Source organism: Phacochoerus africanus, chromosome 4 (genome assembly GCF_016906955.1).
Source record: "Phacochoerus africanus isolate WHEZ1 chromosome 4, ROS_Pafr_v1, whole genome shotgun sequence".
Classification (NCBI taxonomy): domain Eukaryota; kingdom Metazoa; phylum Chordata; class Mammalia; order Artiodactyla; family Suidae; genus Phacochoerus; species Phacochoerus africanus.
The window spans coordinates 52,562,258-52,585,487 of NC_062547.1; the positions used below are offsets into that span (position 1 = coordinate 52,562,258).

The 23,230-nt window shown below is 39.6% G+C and overlaps 1 protein-coding gene across 1 annotated transcript in view; it reads left to right on the forward strand.

Moving 5' to 3' along the window:
- Positions 1 to 23,230, forward strand: part of OBSCN (obscurin, cytoskeletal calmodulin and titin-interacting RhoGEF) — a 198,509-nt gene that overhangs the window by 68,819 nt on the left and 106,460 nt on the right. Inside the window, 4 exon segments of the mRNA XM_047776349.1 lie at positions 1,444 to 1,719; positions 11,582 to 11,857; positions 15,650 to 15,925; positions 21,316 to 21,591. Coding sequence (XP_047632305.1) covers positions 1,444 to 1,719; positions 11,582 to 11,857; positions 15,650 to 15,925; positions 21,316 to 21,591 — 1,104 coding nt within the window.

The window sequence follows — 23,230 nt, forward strand, 5'->3', positions numbered from 1 at the left end:
CTTGAGAAGAAATGCCATGTAAAAAAAAATTAGTCTGCAGAAAACATTTCTTTATCTATAAGCTAGCAAGAAAAGCTTGGCCCATGAATTTGTAAAATGGTAATAACAGTGCTAGAAGTACCGTGTTTCTAATTCCGACTCTGGTAAAAGGTGCTACGAAGCTGGTTGTGTGAAGAGATTATTACATTTTATGAGACAGTAAGAGTTTGAAATAGATGGATAGAAATCTGTAGAAAAATCAGAGATGTTGATGAATGATCAGAATTGAAGGGTTTTTTTTTTTTTTAGGATGTGGGGGGCAGATTGAAGAATAACAGGCAGATTACAAAGGCAAGTTAGAACCAAGATGCTTTTTCTTGAATAAAAGCAAAGTGGCGAGAGTGTTTTCTATGATTGATGTCAGGATTATCACAAACTACAATAATTAAAGCAAGGGTTCTCAAGGCAGGGATAGTTATTTATCTGCTCCAAAGAACAGAAAGAGCACAGAAACAGATCTCGCATACATGGATTCCTGCTACTTCTCCATCTCGTTTTTACTGTGGTGACTATAGGAGAAGTGGAGGAAAGCCGTTGCATTCATGAATAGTGATGGGACCACGTAAATGTGTGGAAAAAATTAAATAGTCATATTAGACAAAAGCCAACTCCTGCTGTGTTAGACTCCTCAGTGTAAAAGCTAAAATTCATAAAACCCTCATCTGATACTATGGATTATTTAAAGACTTAAGGTAAGGCTTTCCTTACCTTTGATAGAACACAAATGCCCTAACATGATTTATAGACACATTTGAGTATGTTAAAATTAAACACTGATTTCATCAGAAGACTCCCTAAGAGAGTGAAAATGTGAGTCACACAGGTGGGAATATCCTTATGACATGTAGAGTGTCCTTGCTCTAATATTTAAATGTATGAAGAATGCCTTCAATTTAATTGAGAAAAGAGAGCCTACCTTTAGTGAATGGGCAACAAACTTGGATAGTGAATCAAGAAGCACCTACAATAATGGCAAGCCCAGGAACATTGGAAAAGGCTTTATTATTCTCAGACAAGGAAACAGAAAACCAGGTGGAGGTACAAGCCTGACACATGTTGACAGTTTTAAATGCACACAAGGGCACTGAGTCTCAGTTCTTCCTGTGGAGACAGGTGAAAAGTTTCCTGCATAACCTCCTGGAAGAGACATAGGTAGGTTGAGGAACAGAGCCCTCAGGATGCCACAAACACAGAAGTCTTTTGCAGCATCTCCACCTTGAACAGCCTGCATGAATTGAGGGCGAGTGCATAAGTTGCATTGCTTGTTGCTGAGAAAGGCAGCGGGCCTGTGATGCAGAGGCTGGAGAAGTTACCAGTTCCGCACCTCCCCATTTAGGTCTTCTTTCCCTGGTGCTGGCTTTGCTGCTTGACCTGGTGTCTTTGTGTTTCCCTCTCTGTCCCCAGAGCCCTCAGTGGTGTTTGCCAAGGAGCAGCCATCAAGCAGTGCAGTGCAGGCTGTGATGGGGGCCAGTGCCACACTGAACTGTGAGGTGGCCCAGGCCCAGACGGAGGTGACGTGGTACAAGGATGGGAAGAAGCTGAGTTCGAGCTCAAAAGTGCGTGTGGAGGCCAAGGGCTGCACCCGGAGGCTGGTGGTGCAGCAGGCGGGCAAGGCAGATGCCGGGGAGTACAGCTGCGAGTCTGGGGGTCAGAAGGTCTCCTTCCACCTGGATGTCACAGGTCAGTTCCTTGGAGTGGTCAGTTTGCCTTGCTTGGATTTGATGGGACCGATGTTGAGCCAATGTTGCCTCTAGTGTTCTCCTCATTGCACAGCTCTCCCATCCTCCCATCTTCCTGTTTTTCCTCCTATGACTGAGCCAAGGTTGGCTGGATTAGATGGGCATGTAGGAAGGAGAGGGCCTTCTGTCCATCTTGAGTGATGTTTCCATGCAGTGGTCCTTGCTTATGTGTTCCCAGCACCTGCCTGGTGCTGGGAACTGAAGTAGATCTCGTGCTTAATCTGAATTAGATCAGGGAACTCTCACTTGGGCATGTGAAAACTTCCTCCTACCTGATGTTCTGTCAGCTACCAGATTTGCTCGTGCAGGGCAACATGTAGCTTCTCACTAGTGAGATATTTGGATACCAAATTTTGGCTACCCAGTCACACTAGTAGGTATCTCAGACTGAATTTTTGATTATCAAAGCTTTAGTTCTGTGAATCTTGCTTCCTTGCATCTGGATAGAGAAGCTATAGAGAGATGCTATATATAGAGAGATGCTGTATATAGCAGCATCCTGATCAATGCCTGGTTGCACTGTCTGCAAAGTATAGGGAGAGCAGGGGTTGGATGTGTGCCTGTGTCATGCACCTCTGAGGTCGGTAGTCTTCTTCTTAAATCAAATCTCGATTTCCTTTTGTCTTCAGTTAGGACATTCTTTGTCAGAATTTCTCTGGAGGCTGATAGATAAATTTAAAAATGGGGAAGAATGAGGAACTTATGGTACATCAGCATTATTAAAGTTGCAGCATAATTACTGTCTGACTGGTATTTACCACATTTATCTGAAGCATTTCCTAATGATTAGTGTGTGCTGTGTGCCTCCCAGGCTGGTGAAAAATAAATGTATATTCTTTTGCTAAGAGTGCCCCCCCTTTTTTTGGTCTTTTTAGGACCACACTCATGGCATATGGAAGTTCCCAGGCTCAGGTTTGAATCAGAGTTGTAGCTGCCGTCCTGCCCCACAGCCACAGCAACGTGGGATCTGAACCGCGTCTGTGACCTACACCACAGCTCATGTCAACGCTGGATCCTTAACCCACTGAGCAAGGCCATGGATTCAACCCGTGTCCTCATGGATACTGGTCGTGTTCATTAACCACTGAGCCATGATGGGAACTCCTGCTAAGAGTGTCTTGATGTGAGTTAGGGGTGGGCTGCTGCAGTTCCACATTTGACCCCTAGGTGCCACCACAGGAGCGTGGTGTGATATCGGGTTTGTATTCAATGGCTTGTGGGTGTGTATGGGTACCAAAATCCTGCTCTGTTTATTTGTGAAATGTTATTTGAGGCAATCATGAGAAATGATTTCATGGTAAAAATTTTAACTATTGTTGAGCACCTAGAAAACTATATAAAAACTGACAGAAGAACAGAGTTCCTGTTGTGGTGTGATAGGTAAAGAATCTGACTGCAGCAGCCCGAGTTACTGTAAGGTGTAGAATCAGTGCCCAGCCTGGTGCAGTGGGTTAAAGGATCTGGGTGTAGGTTGCAGCTGTGGCTCAGATTCAGTTTCTGGCCCAGGAATTTCCATATGCTGCGGGTGCACACGTTAAAAAAAAAAAAAGACACATGAAGAAATAGAAAACTCAAAAAGTCTTATGACCATTCAAGAAATTTAAAAAATCTTTTCGTTAAAGAAAGACCTCAATCAAGTGGCTGTACTGATAAATTATACTGAATGTTTTGGGAAGAAGAAATTTCCATGTTCATGGAGATTCTTTTACAGAATAGAAAAAGGGGAAATATACCCTCCAGCTCATTTTATGGAAATAGCGTAATACGGATACTGAAATCTTTAAAGGAAAATATGCAGAATTAAAATTATAAGCAACATCCTATGAATATCAAAGCCAACAGCTTAAAAAAGATATTAACCAACTGTGCAACCTATGAAGGGGTCAGTACACTATGACGGAAGTCATAGTCCGAGAATGTATGATAGTTTAACATTAGAATGTCAATATAATGGGTAATATTAACAGTTGAAAAACAAAACGGTTTTGATTATCTCAATAAATGCAGAAAAGTGTGATAAAATTTAACATCATATATCTTGTAATAATATTTGATAAAATTTGCCATCATTTCATGATATAAAATTTGTAACAAATGGTTCTTATTCTGGAAAATGGTAGATAACACCAGCTAGTATCACACTTAAAGTGAAGACTTGACTTGGAGATGAGACAAGAGAAGGAGGCCTTTCTGTCATCAGTCTTAATATTTAGAGCACAGTAAGGAGGAAAATAAGACAAAGGTATAAAATGAGAAAAAAAGTGTTTTTAAAATAGGTAAGACTTTCATAAATTCAGAAAATTCAACATATTAGTGATTAGACATAGGAAGAGACTTGGGAAAATTACTGCATTAAAAAAATCAATTTACAGAAAACACTTCTGTATCTCTACACTAAGAAGGAACACTTGGAATATGAAATTTTAAGAGTTACAATAGCTTTAAAATTATTATTTTCTATTTCCAAGTCTAATGAATGGTGTTTGTTTGATGATACTAAGTGTGTAAAATTATTAAACATTTTGAGAGATAAAAGAAGATCTAAAAGAAATAGAAACTGTGGAAGACTCAAAGATGTTCATTCCTGGTTAAAATCCAAACATATAATTCTTTGTATGGGATGAAAATTGACACATTGATTATAAAAGCCAAATACTCTTGAAAAAGAACAAAGTGAGAAGTTTCTATAGTGGCTCAGAGCTAACAAACCTGATTGGTATCTACGAGGACGTGGGTTCAATCCCTGGCCCTGGTCACTGGGTTAAGGATCCAGTGTTGCCGTGAGCTGTGGTGTAGGTCTTAGATTTGGCTCGGATCCTGTGTAGCTGTGGCTGTGGCAGAGGCCAGCAGCTGCAGCCAATTAGACCCCTAGCCTGGGAACTTCTATATGCCACAGGTGCTGCCCCACAAAGACAAGAAAGAAGAAAAAGAAAGAAAGAAAGAAAGATTAAAAAAAAAAGAAAACCCAAAAAGAACAAAGTAGAGAGGATTTTCTATACCAGATGTCAAGACCTCTTATGGAGCTACAGTAATTAAGATAACATGGCCTCTTTCTTTCTCATGCATAGATAGAATGAACAGATCAAAGGAGTGGAATATTGCCTTAGAAACAACTCAACGTTACTGGACTACACCTTTGCCTTTTGTTTTTTTCCATGTTGCTACTTGTGGTGGAGAATGGATGGTCTTTCCATGAAGGATGCTAAAATCATTAACCATATGGAAAAAGTAAAATGAAATTGGCCATCTCTCTCACATAGCTTAAGGACCTTACTGTGAAAGATAAAAGAAACTCAAATCAGGCAGTGCAGCTTATTACCGATCTCCACTGTTAAGTATTTGTAAAAGAAATAGAAATGCACTAACTACCAAGGACAAATTAATAAAATGTCCATATGAAGATTAGTGACTTTATTGGATGGGAAGATACTATAAAAATGTGAAAAGAAAAGGCAAGGCACATCAATGGGGAAGAATTATACAGCATATAAACTATCAACACTTTAGCACTTATTTTAATTTATCAATTAATTTTATTTTTTATTTTAATTTTTTTATTTATTATTTTCATAACAATCTTATTGGGATATAATTGACATAACAAAAATTAGCTACTTATTTGTTTATTAATTATTTTGTCTTTTGAGGGCTGTCCCTGCAGCATATGGAGGTGCCCAGGCTAGGGGTGGAATCAGAGCTGTAGCTGTTAGCCTATGACACAACCACAGTAACGCAGACTCCGAGCCACATCTGCGACCTACACCACAGCTCACAGCAATGCTGGATCCTTAACCCACCTAGGGAGGCCAGGGATCGGACCTGAGTCCTTACGGATACTAGTTGGATTCGATTCCACTGCTGAGCCATGATGGAAACTCCCCAAAGTAGCTATTTTACTGTGTGCAATTAACTAGGTTTTAGTAGATTCACAGAGTTGTGCAACCATGACTGCTATTTAAATTCAGAACACTTTTATCACTCCATAGAGCAACCAGGTACCTATTATGAGTCATGTTCCATTCGACCTTCCCCCAGCTGCTAGCAACCTAACCTACTTTCTCCTTCTATAGATTTGCCTATTCTGAGTTTCGTATAACAATTTTCTTTTTTTCCCTTTTTAAAATTACTCAATGAATTTATTACATTTGTAGTTGTACAATGATCCTCACAATCCAATTTTTTAGGATTTCCATCCCACACCCCCAGCGCATTCCCCTACCCCCTGAACTGTCTCCCTTGGAAACCATAAGTTTTTCAAAGTCTGTGAGTCAGTATCTGTTCTGCAAAGAAGTTCATTGCATCCTTTTTTCAGATTCCACATGTCAGTGATAGCATTTGTTGTTGGTGTCTCATTGTCTGACTGACTTCACTTAGCATGATAGTTTGTAGGTCCATCCATGTTGCTAAAAATGCCGGTATTTTGTTCCTTTTAATGGCTGAGTAATATTCCTTTGTGTATATGTACCACATCTTCTTGATCCGCTCCTCTGTCGATGGACATTTAGGTTGTTTCCACGTCTTGGCTGTTGCACAGAGTGCTGCCATGAACATTGGAGTACATGTGTCTTTGCGAGTCTTGGTTTTCTCTGGATGGATGCCCAGGAGTGGGATGGCTGGATCAAATGGTAGTTCTATGTTTAGTTTTCTGAGGAATCTCCATACTGTTTTCCACAGTGGTTGCACCAATTTACGATCCCACCACCAGTGTACTAGTGTTCCTTTTTCCCCACAGCCTCTCCAGCACTTATTGTTTGTGGACTTTTTGATGCTGGCCATTGTGGCCGGTGTAAGGTGGTACCTCATAGTGGTTTTGATTGGCATTTCTCTACTAATGAGTGATGTTGAACATCTTTTCGTGTGTTTTTTGGCCATCTGTATGTAGTCTTTGGAGAATTGTCTGTTTAGATCTTCTGCCCATTTTGTGATGGGGTCGTTTGTTTTTTTGGTATTGAGCTGTAGGAGGTGTTCATAAATTTTGGAGATGAATCCCTTGTCAGTTGATTCACTTGCAAAGATTTTCTCCCATTCTGTGGGTTGTCTTTTTGTTTTGTTTAGGGTTTCCTTGCTGTGCAGAAACTTATAAGTTTAATTAGGTCCCATTTGTTTATTTTTGTTTTTACTGTCATTACTCTAAGAGGTGGATCTGAGAAGATGTTGCTGTCATTTATGTTGGAGAGTGTTTGGCCTATGTTTTCCTCTAAGAGTTTTATGGTGTCTGGTCTTATATCTAGGTCTTTAATCCATTTGGAGTTGATTTTTGTGTATGGTGTTAGGGAGTGTTCTAATTTCCTTCTTTTCCATGTGGCTGTCCAGTTTTCCCAGCACCACTTATTGAACAGACTGTCTTTTCTCCATTTGAGATTCTTGCCTCCTTTGTCATAGATTAGTTGGCTGTAGGTACGTGGGTTTAATTCTGGGCGTTCTATCCTGTCCCACTGATCTATGTTTCTCTCTTTGTGCCAGTACCATACAGTTTTGATGATTGTTGCTTTGTAGAATAGACTGAAGTCAGGGATCCTGATTCCTCTAGCTCCATTTTTCTATCTCAGGATGTCTTTGGCTATTCTGGGTCTTTTGTGCTTCCAAACAAACTTTAAAATCTTTTGTTTGAGTTCTGTGAAAAATGTCCTTGGTAATTTGATAGGGATGGCACTGAATCTGTAGATTGCCTTGGACAGTCTAGTCATTTTGATAATATTAACTCTTGCAGTCCAAGAGCGTGGTCTTTCCATCTGTTTGATGGTCTTTCCATCTGTTCTTGTCATCTTTGATTTCTTTTATCAGTGTTTTAGAGTTTTCAAAGTACAGGTCTTTTGTCTCTTTGGATAGGTTTACTCCTAGGTATTTTATTCTTTTGGATGCAGTGGTAAATGGGATTGCTTCCCTGATTTCTCTTTCTGATCTTTCATTGTTAGTATATAGAAATGCAGTCAATTTCTGTGTGTTAATTTTGTATCCTGTGACTTCGCCAAATTCATTGATAAGCTCTAAGTTTTCTGGTAGAATCTTTAGGATTCTCTAGGTATAGTATCTTGTCATCTGCAAGTAATGATAGTTTTACTTCTTCTTTTCCCTTTTGGATTGCTTTTATTTCTCTAACTTCTCTGATTGCTGTGGCTAGGACTTCCAAAACTAACGTTGAATAGTAGTGGTGAGAGTGGACATCCTTGTCTTGTTCCTGATCTCAGCTGGAATTCTTTCAGCTTTTCACCATTGAGAATGATGTTTGCTGTGGGTTTGTCATATATGGCCTTTATTGTGTTGAGGTAGGTTCCCTCTATGCCCACTTTCTCAAGGGTTTTTTTTTTTTTTTTTAATCAGAAATGGGTGTTGGATTTTGTCAAAGGCTTTTTCTGCCTCTATTGAAAGGATCATATCGCTTCTATTCTTCAGTTTGTTAATGTGGTGTATCACACTGATGGATTTGTGGACATTGAAGGACCCTTGCATCCCTGGGATAAATCCCCCTTGATCATGGTATACAGTCCTTTTAATGTATTGTTGGATGTGGTTTGCTAGTATTTTGTTGAGGATTTTTGCATCTATGTTCATCAGTGAAATTGGCCTGTCGTTTTCTTTTTTCATGGTATCTTTATCTGGTTTTGGTATCAGGGTGATGGTGGCCTCATAGAATGAGTTTGGGAGTACTCCTTCCTCTGTAATTTTTTGGAGTAGTTTCAGAAGGATAGGTGTTTGCTCTCCTCTAAAAGTTTGATAGAATTCTCCTGTGACGCCCTCTGGTCCTGGACTCTTGTTTGTTGGAAGTATTTTAATCACAGTTTCAATTTCAGTTCTTGTGATTGGTCAGTTCATCTTTTCTATTTCATCTTGGTTTAGTCTTGGAAGATTGTAGTTTTCCAAGAATTTGTCCATTCCTTCTAGGTTTTCCATTTTATTGGTGTATAGTTGCATATAGTAGTCTCTTATGATCCTTTGTATTTCTGTGATGTCCGTTGTTACTTCTCCTTTTTCATTTCTAATTTTACTGATTTGAGTCCTCTCTCTTTTTTTCTTGATAAGTCTGGCTAAGGGTTTATCAATTTTGTTCATCTTTTCAAAGAACCAGCTTTTTGTTTCATTGATCTTTTCTATGGTTTTCTTCATTTCTATTTCATTTATTTCTGCTCTGATCTTTATGATTTCTTTCCTTCTACTAACTTTATGTTTTTTCTGTTCTTCTCTCTCAAGCTGCTTTAGATGTAAAGTTAGCTTATTTATTTGAGCTTTCTTGATTCCTGAGGTGGGCTTGTGCTGCTATAAACTTTCCTCTTAGGACTACTTTTGCTGCACCCCACAGGTTTTGGAATGTCATATCTCTGTTTTCATTTGCTTCTGGGTATTTTTAAATTTCCTCTTTGATTTCTTCAGTGACCCATTGGTTGTTTAGTAACATGTTGTTTAGTCTCCACGTGTTTGTGTTTTTTGCAGTTTTTTTCTTGTTGTTGATTTCTAGTTTTATAGCATTGTGGTCAGAAAAGATGCTTGATATGATTTCAATTGTCTTGAAGTTACTGAGGCTTGATTTGTTGCCCGGGATGTGATCCATCTTAGAGAATGTTCCATGTGCACTGGAGAATAATATGTATTCTATTGCTTTTGGATGGAATGTCCTATAAATATCTATTAAATCCATCTGGTCTAATGCTTCATTAAGGGCCTGGTGCCTGCCCACTGGTAGGTGGAAATGATTCCTATTCCTCTGTTTGGTGGGGCTTTGTCTCTGGGTGAGATTAGAGGTGGATGTGTGCCTGGGGGGTCTTTAGGCAGACTGTTTACTGATGGATGGGGCTGTGATCCCACCTGGATTGTTGTTTGTCCTGGGGCTTCTCAGCACTGATGGGTAGGGCCAGATTTTCCCAAAATGGCCACCTCTAGAGAAATGCATGCTGCTGAATATTCCCAAGATCTTTGCTTCCAATGTCCTTCCCCCACAGCAAGCCACATTCACCCCTGTTTTCCCAGGAGGTCTTCCAAGAACTCCAGTCAGGTCTGACCCAGATACCTATGGAGACTTTGCTTTACCCTAGGACGCAGTGCATGTGAAAGTCTGTGTGCACCTTTTAAGAATGGGGTCTCCATTTCCCCCAGTCCCATGGAGCTCCTGTACAGAAGCCCCGCTGGCCTTCAATGCCAGATGCTCCAGGGGCTCTTTCTCTCAGTGCCAGATGCTGACATTTGGGAGTTTGACGTGGGGCTCAGAACTCTCACTCCTGTAGGTGAGTCTCTGTGTATCCGTTACTTTGCAGTCTGTGGGACTTCCCACCTGGGAGGTATGGGATTGCTTATATCACATAATCTCCCCTCCGACCTGTTAATGTGGCCTCTTCTTTGTCTTCTGGAGTAGGATATCTTTTTGAAAGTTTCTGGTCCATTTGGTTGAAGATTGCTCAGTATTTGGTTGTAAATTTTGTTGTTTGTAGGAGAGAAGTTGAGCTCCAGTCCCTCTATTACTCCATCTTAATCCCATCTCTCATATAACTTTAATAGTACAATATGTGTCCTTTGTGGCTGGATTGTTTTTCTTAATGTTTTCAAGGTTTATCCATGTTGCAGCATATAATAGTATTTTATTCTTTTTTTTAAGTTAATATTCATTTTATATATATGCCACATTTTAGCTGTCCATTCACATCACTTGAGAGACATCTGAGCTGTTTCCACTGTTTGACTATTAAGAATAATGCTGCCGTGAACATTTGTGTACAAGTTTTTGTTTGGACACACATTTTCAGCCTTAAGTATATAGGCATCGAATTGCTAGATTATATAGAAACCCTAGGTTAAAATTTTGAGGAACTGCCAAAGTATTTTCCAAAGTGCCTGAGGCATTTTATTTTATTTTATTTTTCAAGCAGGAAGAATAATACTTTTATTTGTTCCACAAATTTATATTCACAATCCCATAAAAGAATAAAATTTTTTTCATAATACATTAATTTTTTTCCTGCCTTTGCCACGTAAAGTGTTATAGTTCATAGTACCTTATATTTGCATAGCACTTTAAATTTCAAATAATTTTGTATATTTTTTTTTATTAGAGTTGATTTACAATGTTGTGCCAATTTCTGCTATACAGCAAAGTGACCCAGTCATGCATACATACATACACAAACACACACATACACACACACACATATGCATTCTTTTTCTCATATTATCTTCCATCATGGTCTATCCCAAGAGATTGGATAGCACATAGTTTCTGTGCTATACAGTAGGGAATCATTGCTTATCCATTATAAATGTAATAGTTTGCATCAATTAATTGTAATTAAAGAGCTGCTAAAATGAATATGAAAAGGTCAACTAATTCTACTGAAAATGAAGCAACTTCTGAAAAGTGATGTCACAAATACAAAATGTTAAAGAACTAAAACATCCGATTGCATCAGCTTGTCAGTCACTGATAAACAAAAATGGAGCCACAGGCAGAAGAACTTCAGTCTCACCAAATTTCAAACAGTTGACAACACTGGGAGTAGGGTAAAAAAATCCAGGATTCATCAAGGAATGTTGAGTTGTCATGCATCATGACCCCTGTTTTCCACCTTGCAGAGAACCTCTTAGCCTACACCCCCAGCTGGAACCGCCCACCTGGAAGGCGAGGGTTGGGGGTGGAATTGTTGTGATTTGCTTATGAGAAAGGCAGGGGGACTTCTGCAGGCCTCACAGCTGGTGCAGAACTAGGAGAAGTCCCCAGCCGCCCCACACCCCCTGCCTTTCCTTATATGCCTTTTTTGCCTGGTACTGCCTTCCTGACTGAGATGGTGTCTTTAACCGTCTGTATCCCTCTCTGTTCCCAGAGCCCTCAGTGGTGTTTGCCAAGGAGCAGCCAGCATGCACTGAAGTGCAGGCCATGGCGGGGGCCAGTGCCACACTCAACTGTGAGGTGGCCCAGGCCCAGACAGAGGTGACATGGTACAAGGATGGGAAGAAGCTGAGTTCGAGCTCAAAAGTGCGTGTGGAGGCCAAGGGCTGTACCCGGAGGCTGGTGGTACAGAAGGCGGGCAAGGCAGATGCTGGGGAGTACAGCTGCGAGGCTGGGGATCAGAAGGTCTCCTTCCACCTGGATGTCACAGGTCAGTTCTTAGGGAGGATACTAAGATCTCCCATTCAGAGCTGATGGTGGACTGGCTTTTGGCCTCAATGGAATTTTGCATGCTTGCCTTTAGACCTTATTTCTTCATGCCTCCTAGTCTTTAAGGTCCCGCCCTGATACCCATTTGGGCCATTGGAGGATGGAGGGTGAGGATGTACATGGAAAGGAGAGGGACTATTTCTGTCCATCTGTATCTAACAGTAAGGCTCAATCACCTTCACCTTCTCTTAATATCTGCCCAGAACTTACTTTTTGCTCCTTGGTGTTGGTTACTTGGCTATACCTGATGCTTGGGGTCTGAGGTAGGCCTTGGCATGTGTGACACCATTATATGTCTTGACACCTACCACATTGCCATCATCCAGCACCTCTTGGTCAGCAAGAGATGTTTCATTTTCTTTGATCCTGAATTAGGAGAAATTTTGACCACATAATCTTACTTGTAATTCTCCCAAGAGTGATTTAGGATGTGGGTTTTCTGGGGTGCCCTTCCTTCCTTTTCTCTGATACCTGTGCAGCAAAAGATAGGCATAACCTATCTTTGTTGTCATAGCCGTGTGAAAGGAGGAGAGAAGGGATGATTGGTAAAGATTCACCGTGATATTTAGGATGATCATTTTAAAGTTGATATGAATTTGCCTTTGCCTTCAGTTTGGATGTTTGGTGTCAGAATTTGACTTGGATTTATAATTATGAATTTAGGAAAGGAAAAAGTTGATTCTGTATGATTTTCTCACCAGGGTTTACTGTACCAGCAACCTCTGACTGGCAAAGAAGTATTTATTTATTGTATTTTCTTAATGGTAGGTGAGTGTCTTTGCCTTGTGGCTGGAATATAGAGAAGTCTAAGAAGTCAGGTATTTTCCTTCTCAAAGAGAGTCTTAATGCCATGCAAGAGTGGGCTGCCATCCCACACTGACTTCTAGGTGCCAGCAAGGAACAGTTTTGGAGTGTGCTATAGCATGATTTGTGGGTATGTATAGATACCCCAGATCTCTCACTTTTTCCTTTAAAATGTGGTTTAAGAGACTGACAGAATGCTGTAAGATAATGAAACTGAGAAGTTTTGAATTTGGCCATACCAGTTAACCTATATGAAAACTGACGCAAGAATTATAGAAACTCAAATAATTCTGACTTTTAAGTCAATAGACACAATAACGAGAAGTCTCTTCAGCTCATTAGTTCTCTGGTACACAATAAAAAATATCCTGGAAAACCGATTCCTTGCTCATAGAAATGGCCCAAGAAAAGGTAAAAGGAGATACACTTCATAACTCTCCTCATGTACAGAACATAACATTGTACCAAATTGTACAAAAAAAAAAAATCAGAAAGAATGAAATTACAGAGCAATCTATTGTGGAGGTTAAGGCCCAAACCATAAAATGTTAGCCACATGTATTCAACAGTATATCAAGAGTATAGGAGTTCCGGTCCTAGCTCAATGGAAAGGAATCTGACTTTTATCCATGAGGATGCAGGTTCGATCCCCAGCCTCACTAAGTGGGTTAAGGATCTGGTGTTGACGTGAGCTGTGGTGTAGGTCATAGATGCGGCTCAAATCTGATGTTGCTGTGGCTGTGGCACAGGCCAGCAACTACAGTTCTGATTCGACCCCTATCCTGGGAACTTCCACATGCCACAGGTGTGGCCCTAAAAAGAAAAAAGAGTGTAAAAGACTGTGATGAAAGTCGTAGTCCAGGATTGCATGTGTGGTTTAAATGGCAATAGTAATCAATTAAAACTTGTATTAAAGATTGAATGCAAAAAGATGTGATTATCTCAATGAGTACAGACTAAAATAGTGGAATTGATTGAACATCATAAATATAGGAAAACACTTTATAAAATTGAGTATCAATTCATGCCATCAAATTCTTGCAATAATGTATAAAAGTGTTCTTGCTTAACTTAATAAAAGGCGTTGCAGAAAAATAAATCATACCTAAGATATACCTTGAAAGCTTTGATGGTAGGGATAAGACAGGTAGGCCACTCTAACAACCAAGTAGAGTAAGAAGGAAAATAAAGTAAGCCAGAAAGAATTTTTAAAAACTAAAGGTGGGATTTGCTGATGATGTAAAAATCCAAGAGATCAATTATTAGACTAAGTAAGAGTCTCGACTAGGATAATCATGAAAAAAAAACAATCAATATGTAGAAAATAGTTCTATCTATAGACCAGCAAGAAAAGCTTAGCCAACGAAATTATAAAAGAGTTAAATAGCATCAGAAGTATCATGTTTCTAATAATGTTTCTTATAAAATTTGCTAGGAGGCTGTGTGTGTAGGAAATTATCAGATATTCTTTTTTTAAGGAATTTTATTACATTTATAATTGTACAGCAATCACCACAACCCAATTTTAATAATGGAAATTATTAGATATTCTTGGGAGACTATAAAAAAATTGAAATAGATGGATAGAAATCCATGAAAAAAATCAGAGATATTTAATAATAATCAAAACCTAAGACAATTTTTTAAGCTGTCAGTGGGATTGAAAAATGATAGGCAGATTCCAAAAGGAAGGTAAAGCTAATATGCTTTTTTCTTGAAGAAAAGCCAAGTGTGAGCATTTGATATAAAGAATAATGACAAAGCTAGAGGAATTAAGACAAAGGGATGTCAATGCAGTGATGGGTAGTTATGACACCAAAGGAACAGAAAAAGGAGCTCAGAAACAGAGAATAAGGACTTCTGCTGCTCCCCTCCTCCCCATGTTTTTCTGTGTTGCATAGGAGAAGTGGAGGGAGGATGTTGTTCTCATAAAGAGTGCTTGGATCACTTAACTTATGGAAAAAGTTAAATTGGCCTAATAATTCTGACCAAATGGGAAGGTCTACTCCTGGTGTCTTGGACACCCCTTTGTGAATGCTAAAGCTATAGAACCCTCAATTGATAATTTGGATTATTTAAAGTCTTAAAGTTAGGAAAGATTTCTTAAATAGAACTAAATTCCCTGGACACAATTTATAGGCATATTTGTGTATGTTAAAACTAAAAACGTTGATTCCTCAGTTAACTCCCTGAGGGAGTGAAAATGTGAGTCACACATGTGGGAATGTATGTAAAATGTTCTTAGTTGTCTTCCTCTAGTATTTGAACATACTGCTATTATATATATGTAGTATTTTATGTATGCAGTATTTTATGTATTATGTTGTATATGTAGTATTTTATGTAGTATTTTAATATGTTAGTGCCTTAAAATTTTTAGAGGAAAAAAGAGACTCAATTGTTATTCAGTTGGTAAAAGATTGGATTAATGTCACCAGGTAGAAAAAAGAATGATGGCCAACTCAATAATATTGGGAAAGGTGATCCGTTTATTACTCATCAGACAATGAAAAAGAAAGCCATGGGAAGGTAGGGGCACTCCAACCAGATTGCTACAAGTTGACCATACTAAAAGCAGGCGAACTTTAGCAATTCCCATGGAGGCAGGTGAAAGTCCCTGCATAACCTCATTGAAGAGACGTGGCATCATCTAGGCAGGTTGAGGAACACAGGCCTCAGGACCCTCCAGATCCCATGAGCAGAGGAGAAGTCCTTTCCAGCGTCCTCACTTGAACAATCTGAGGGTGAGTGTATAATTTGCATTACTTGCTGGGAAAAGCAGGGAGCTTTCTGCAGGTCATAGGGTTAACGCAGAGCCTGGATAGGTTTCCAGCCCTGGCCCCTGCCTCCCCATCCAGGTCTTCTTTCCCTGGTGCTGGCTTCCTGCCTAATGATGTCTGTGACCCTCTGTATCCATCCCTGTCCACAGAGCCCTCAGTGGTGTTTGCCAAGGAGCAGAAGTCATACAGTGAAGTGCAGGCTGTCACAGGGGCCAGTGCCACACTGAGCTGTGAGGTGGCCCAGGCCCAGACAGAGGTGACATGGTACAAGGATGGGAAGAAGCTGAGTTCGAGCTCAAAAGTGCGTGTGGAGGCCAAGGGCTGCACCCGGAGGCTGGTGGTGCAGCAGGCGGGCAAGGCAGATGCCGGGGAGTACAGCTGCGAGTCTGGGGGTCAGAAGGTCTCCTTCCACCTGGATGTCACAGGTCAGTTCCTTGGAGTGGTCAGTTTGCCTTGCTTGGATTTGATGGCACTGATATAGAGCCCATGTTGTCCATAGGGCTCTCTTTATCATACGCATCCCCTATCCTCCCACCTTCCTATTTTTCTCCCTGGCTGGGCCAAGTGTGGCATATTAGATGAGTATGTAGGAAGGAGAGGGGCCATCTATCCACCTTGAATAGTGTTTCTATGCAGTGGTCTTTGCTTATGTGTTCTCAGCACCTGCCTGGCTTTCTTTGTTGTTTGAGACTCTGAGTCTACTTGGCTTTTGGATCTGAAGTAGATCAGAGAACTCTCACTTGGACATGTGTAAATTTCCTCCTATATGTTATTTTGTCAGATATCTGATTTGCTCATGAAAGACAATGTGTAACTTCTCACTAGTGCGATACTTTGATTCCATTGATCAACAGTAAGGAGAAATTTTGGCTACCCAACCATACTTGCAGATATCTCAGACTGATCATTGGATTATCAAAGCCCTAGATGTTCTGTGAATCTTCCTTCCTTGCATCTGGATAGAGAAGCTCTCTCTGCAGCTGTATGTAATAGCATCCTGATCAATGCCTTGTTGCATTGTCTGTGCAAAGTACAGAGAGAGCAAGGGTTAGTAGGTGTGTGCCTATGACATGCACCTCTGAAGTATGGAATCCTCTTCTTCAAGAAGAATATGGTCATCAGCCTGGAGCCTGATATAGAAATTTAGAGGTGGGGAGGTACAAGGAGCTTATGGTACATCAGCATGCCTTGTTAAAGTTGACTTGCTTTAACAGCAAGCAAACCATATAGTAACATTTATTTCAAGCATTTTCTAATGATTGGTGTGCCTCCTAGACTGGTTCATAGAGAAGGATGAGAAATAAATATATTTTCTCATGTTAGGAAAGTCTTGATGTGTTAGGAGTCAGTACTGCAATCCCACATTTGACTCCTATGTGTCACCACAAAACAGTGTGATATTGTATCTGTATTCAGTGGTTTGTGGGTGTGTATAGATACCAAAACCATGCTATGTTTATTTGTGAAATATTATTTGAGGAAATCATGAGAAATGATTTCATGGTAAAAAATTTTAAAGTTGTAACTACTTATTGAGCTCTTAGAAATCTATATCAAAACTGATACAATAACAGAGTTCCCACTGTAGCACAGTGGATAAAGAATCTGACTCTAGTGGGTTGGGTTGCTGAGAAGACAGTGGGTTAACGGATCTGGTGTTGAGCACCTGCGGTGTAGGTCACAGCTGTGGCTCAGATTCCATTTTTGACCCAGGAATTTCCATGTGCCAAAGGTGCATCCATTAAAAAAAAATGACACAAGAGGAAATATTTTCTGTTTCTCAAACATCCCTATAACTGTTAATGAAACGGTATCAGTAATTTAAAAAAATCTTTTCATTAGATAAAGGCCTAAATCAAGTGGCTGTACTGACAAATTATACCAAGTAATTTGGGAAGAAAACTTTCCGTGTTCATGGAGATTCTTTTACAGAATAGAAAAAGAAAATATACCCTCCAGCTCACATTGTGAAGATAGCATAATATTGGTACTGAAATCTCTATGTTTTTATTTTTATTTTTATTTTGTCTTTTTAGGGTTGCACCCATGGCATATGGAGGCTCCCAGGCTAGGGGTCCAATCGGAGCTGTAGCCACCGGCCTACACCATAGCCACAGCAACACCACATCCGAGCCACGTCTGTGACCTACATCACAGCTCATGGCAATGCCGGATCCTTAACCCACTGAGCAAGGCCAGGGATCAAACCCACAACTTCATGGTTCCTAGTCAGATTTGTTTCTGCTGTGCCATGACAGGAACTCCTGATACTGAAATCTTTAGTGGAAAATATGCAGAATTAAAATTACAGGCAATATCATATGGATACCGAAGCCAACAGCTTAAAGAAGAAATTAGTCAACTGTGCAATCTATAAATAGGACAGTACACTATAATGAAAGCCATAGTCCAAGAATGTATGATTGGTTGAACATTAAAAACATTAGAAAATAAACATGATGGTTAATATTAACAGATGGAAAGACCAAAATATTTTTGTCATCTCAATAAATGTAGAATTAAAGTGTGTGATAAAATTTAACATCATATAACTTGAGAAAATATTTGATGAAACTTGGCATTGTTTTCATGTTATTAAATTCACAACAAACTATAAATAAAAGCATCCTTCCTTTTTTTGGAAAATAGTGCTACAGATAACCCCAGTTAGTGTCACACTTAAAGTGAAAGATTTAGCTTGAGGATGAGGCAAGATAAAGAGGCCTTTCTGTCACCACTTCTAACATAGGAAAGCACAATAAAGAGGAAAATAAGAAAAAGTTGTAAAATGGAAAAAGAAAAAGAAGTTTTTTTTTAACAGATAATATTGTTGTCAATTCAGAAAAGTCAGCATATAAATGATTAGACTTAAAAAAGAATTTAAAGTTAAACAGAAGATACCATAAAACTCCTAGAAGAGTTCATAGGGAAAATATTTTCTGACATAAAAAACATATGTCTTCCAAAGCAATAGAAATAAAAACAAAAATAAACTAATGGGACCTAATTAAACTTACAAGTTTTTGGACAGAAAAGGAAAGCCTTAAAAAACTGAAAAGAGAGCCTACAGAATGGAAGAGAATATTTGCAAGTAATGCAACTGACAAGGGCTTAATCTCCAGAATATACAAATTCATACAACTAAACAACAACAAAAAAACCAAATAATACAATAGAAAAATGGGCAGAAGATGTAAATAGATTTTTTTCTCCATGGAGGACATACAGATGGCCAGTAAGCACATGAAAAAATGCTCAACATCACTGATTATTAGAGAAATGCAAATCAAAAGTACAATAAAAAGTACACCTCACACTGGTCAGAATGGCCTTCATTAATATGTCTAAAAATAACAAATGCTGTTGAAGGTATGGATAAAAGGGAACGTTACTACACTGTTGGCGGGATTGTAAATTGGTACACCAACTGTGGAAAACAGTATAGAGGTTCCTCAGAAAACTAAATATAGAACTACCATATGATCCAGGAATCTCACTCCTGGGTATCTATCCAGACAAAACTATAATTCAAAAAGATATAGGCACTCCTATGTTCATAGCACCAGTATTCACAATAGTTAAGACTTGGAAATAACCTAAATGTCATTGATAGATGAATGGATTAAGAATATGTACATATGTGGAATACTACTCAGCCACAAAAAAGAGTGAATTAATTCCATTTACAGCAACATGGATGCAACTACAGATTCCCAAACTAAGTGCAGTTAAGTTGGAAAGACAAAAACAAATATCATATGATATCACCTATATGTGGATTCTAAAATATGGTACAAATGCCCCTATCTACAAAACAGACACAGACTCACAGCCATAGAGAATAGACTTGTGGTTGCCAAGGGGGAGGGAGAGGAAGTGGGTTGGACAGGAAGATTTGGGTTGGTAGATGCAAACTATTAGATTTAGAATGGATAAGCAATGAGGTCCTACTGTACAGCACAGGAAACCACATCCAGTCTCTTGGGATAGAACATGATGAAAGATACTATGAGAAAAAGAAAGTATATATATATATATATGTATGACTGGGTCACTGTGCTGTACAGAAGAAATTGATACAACAATGTAAATCAACTATACCTTAATAAAAATAAATTTAAATTAAAAAATCAATATACAGAAAATACTTCTGTATCTCTGTGCTAGCAAGAAACACTTGGAATATGAAATTTTAAGAGCTACAGTAGCTTCAAATAATTAGTATTATTTTCTAATTCCAAGTCTAATAAATGGAGTTTAAGTTTGCTATTAGGTGTATAAAATTTTTAAACATTTTGAGAGAGAAGATCTGAAAGAATTGGAAAGCATGAAAGACTCAAAGATATTCATTCCTAGTCAAAATCCAGATGTATATGTTTTTGACTGGGATGAAAATTGCCAAGTTGAATACAAAGGCCAAAGGCTCTTAAAAAGAATGAAGTGAGAGCATTTTCTATACCAGATATCAAAACCTCTTACAGAGCTTCAGTAATTAAGGCAACATGGTCTAAGTGCATAGATAAACTCTGTATAACTGGGCTAGAACCTACCCTAGCCTTTTTTTTTAAAACTATGTTGCCAATGTGAGGTGTAGAGAAAGGATAGTCTTTGGGGTGCTAAAATCATTAACCATAGATAAAAAAATGAAATAAAATTGTCTCTCACACCACATACAAAGATCAACTGCACATAGTTTAGAGACCTTAATGTGAAATGTAAAACAAGCTCTAAGAGCAGGCAGTGCATATAATTTAGTGACCTCCATGTATGAAATATATTGTAAATGGAATAGAAATGCACTAATCACAAAGGACAGATTGATTATAATGTCCATATGAAGATTAATGACTTTATTGGATGGGAAGACACCATAAAGGTGAAAGGAAAAGGCAAGGCAAATACACAGGGAGGAATTTTACAACACACAAACAACTATCAATGGTTTAACATTTAATAAAGAGTTTCTAAAAATGAATATGAAAAAGACAGTTCTATTGAAAATGGAACTAATGTTGACAATGATATCACAAAAACAGAACATTAAAGACCAAAAATATCAGGAGTTCTCGTCATGGCGCATTGGTTAACGAATCTGACTGGGAACCATGAGGTTATGGGTTTGGTCCCTGGCCTTGCTCAGTGGGTTAAGGATCCGGCGTTGCCGTGAGCTGTGGTGTAGGTTGCAGACGCAGCTTGGATCCCATGTTGCTGTGGCTCTGGCATAGGCTGGTGGCTACAGCTCCAATTAGACCCCTAGCCTGGGAAACTCCATATGCTGTGGGAGCAACCCAAGAAATGGCAAAAAGACAAAAACAAAACAAAACAAAACAAAACATAAAACCCCCACAAAAATATCAGATGTGCATCAGTTTGTCAGTCACTGGAAAAAAAGAAAGAGCCAAAGAAGGCAGAACTTCATTCAGTTCCACCAGACTGAGAACAATTTCTAACACTGAGAGTAGGTGAGAGGAACTCTCATGCACTGAGGGTAAAAATCACTGGATTAATCTAGGAAAGTGGAGGTGTGCATGCATCATAACCTCTGCTTTCCATTGTTCATGGAAGACTTTCACAGTACCCCCAACTGGAACAGCCTCCATTGCCTGTGGGAGAAGGTAAATTGGATTACTTGTTGAAAAAGGCCAGTGGTGATGGTGGTGGTGCTCTTGCAGGCCCCACAGCTGGTGCAGAGCATGGAGAAGTCTCCAGCCACCTCCTCAATCACACTTCCTCCCCATCCAGGTCTTCTTTCCCTGGTGCTGGCTTCCTGCCTGAGATGATGTCTTTGACCCTCTGTATCCTTCCCTGTCCTCAGAGCCCTCAGTGGTGTTCGCCAAGGAGCAGCCGGCATGCAGTGAGGTGCAGGCTGTGATAGGGGCCAGTGCCACACTGAACTGTGAGGTGGCCCAGGCCCAGACAGAGGTGACATGGTACAAGGATGGGAAGAAGCTGACTTCAAGCTCAAAAGTGCGTGTGGAGGCCAAGGGCTGTACCCGGAGGCTGGTGGTGCAGCAGGCGGGCAAGGCAGATGCTGGGGAGTACAGCTGCGAGTCTGGGGGTCAGAAGGTCTCCTTCCACCTGGATGTCACAGGTCAGTTCTTGGGGAGGATTCTAAACCTACCCATTTGGAGCTTATGATGGGACTGGCTTCTGGCCTCAACACATTCTTGTGCACTTGCCTTTCGACTTCATATCTCATGCCTTCTAATCTTCCATGTCCTGTCTTGATACCCATGTTAGCCCTGGACAGGATGGATGGGGAAGGTGTGCATGGAAAGGAGAGGGGTCATTTCTATCCACCTGTTTGTAACAGTAAGGCTCAATCCTAATCTCTTAGCACTTGCCCAAAACCTTCCTGTTGCTCCTTGGTGTTGGGGCCTTGGCCCTGCCTGATGCTTCGTGTGTGAGATAGACCTTGGCATGTGTGACTTTCCTGCTTTTATATGTCCTGAAGCCTACCACATGCCCTCATCCAGCATCTCATGCTGGTTCTTGGTTTACAAGAAATGTTTCGATTACATCGTTCCCTGATTAGTGGAAATATTGTCCATACAGCCTTACTTGGATTTATCTTAAGAGTGAATTTTGAATGATCCAATGTAAGGTTTCTGGGATTTCCTTCCTTTCTTTTCATGGGCATAAAAGCTCTCTGTTACCTGTATGTAGCAAAAAATAGGCATATTTTGTTATCACCTGTAATGTTTAGGGTGATCATTTCAAAGCATTATGATTTTGCTTTGTCTCAGTTTAGATGTGCACTATCAGAATTCTCCTTGGATTTACCTTTATAAATTTAGGAATGGAAAGGAAAAAGCAATTCTGTCCCATCAGTATAATTTTCTCACCATGGGTTACTGTACCAGCAGCCTCTGACTAGCAAAGAAGTGTTTATTTATGGCATTTTCATAACGGTTAGTGTGTGTCTTTGCCTTTTAGCTGGACTATAGAAAATTCTAAGAAGTCAGGTATTTTTCTTCTTGAAGACAATCTTTTTTTTTTTTTTTTTTTTTTTTAGGGCCACACCCGTGGCATATGGAGGTTCCCAGTCTAGGGGTCTAATTGGAGCTGTTGCTGCCAGCCTACACCACAGCCTCAGCAACACCAGATTTGAGCCACATCTGCGACCTATACGACAGCTCACAGCAATGCTGGATCCTTAACCCACTGCGAGGCCAAGGACCGAACCCGCAGCCTCATGGTTCCTAATCAGATTCGTTTCCCCTGCGCCACGATGGGAATTCCTTGATGCCATATAAGGGTGGGCTTCCATCCCACGTTCTAGGTGCCAGCAAAGAACAGTTTGGGAGTGTGCTATGGCATGATTTGTGGCTGTGTGTAGCTGTCCCCCCATCTCTTCATGTATTCCTTTAAATGTGGTTTAAATGTGGTTCCTTTAAATGTGGTTCTGTAATATTCATTACAGAACACTTTAAATAATAAAATTGAAAAATTGTTCAATTTGACTCTATCAGGTAAACTATATGAAAACTGACACAAGAAATTATAGAAACTCAAATAATTCTGACTTTTAAATTATAGAAGCAATAATGAAAAGTCTTCTCAGCCCATTATTTCTGTGGTACACAATAAAAAATAGCCTGGAAAAATATGATTCCTTGCTCATGGGAATAGCCCTAGGAATGGTAAAAGGAGATACACTTCATAACTCTCTTTATGTATAAAGTATAACATAGATACCAAAATCACAGAAAACTGCAAGGAGAATGAAA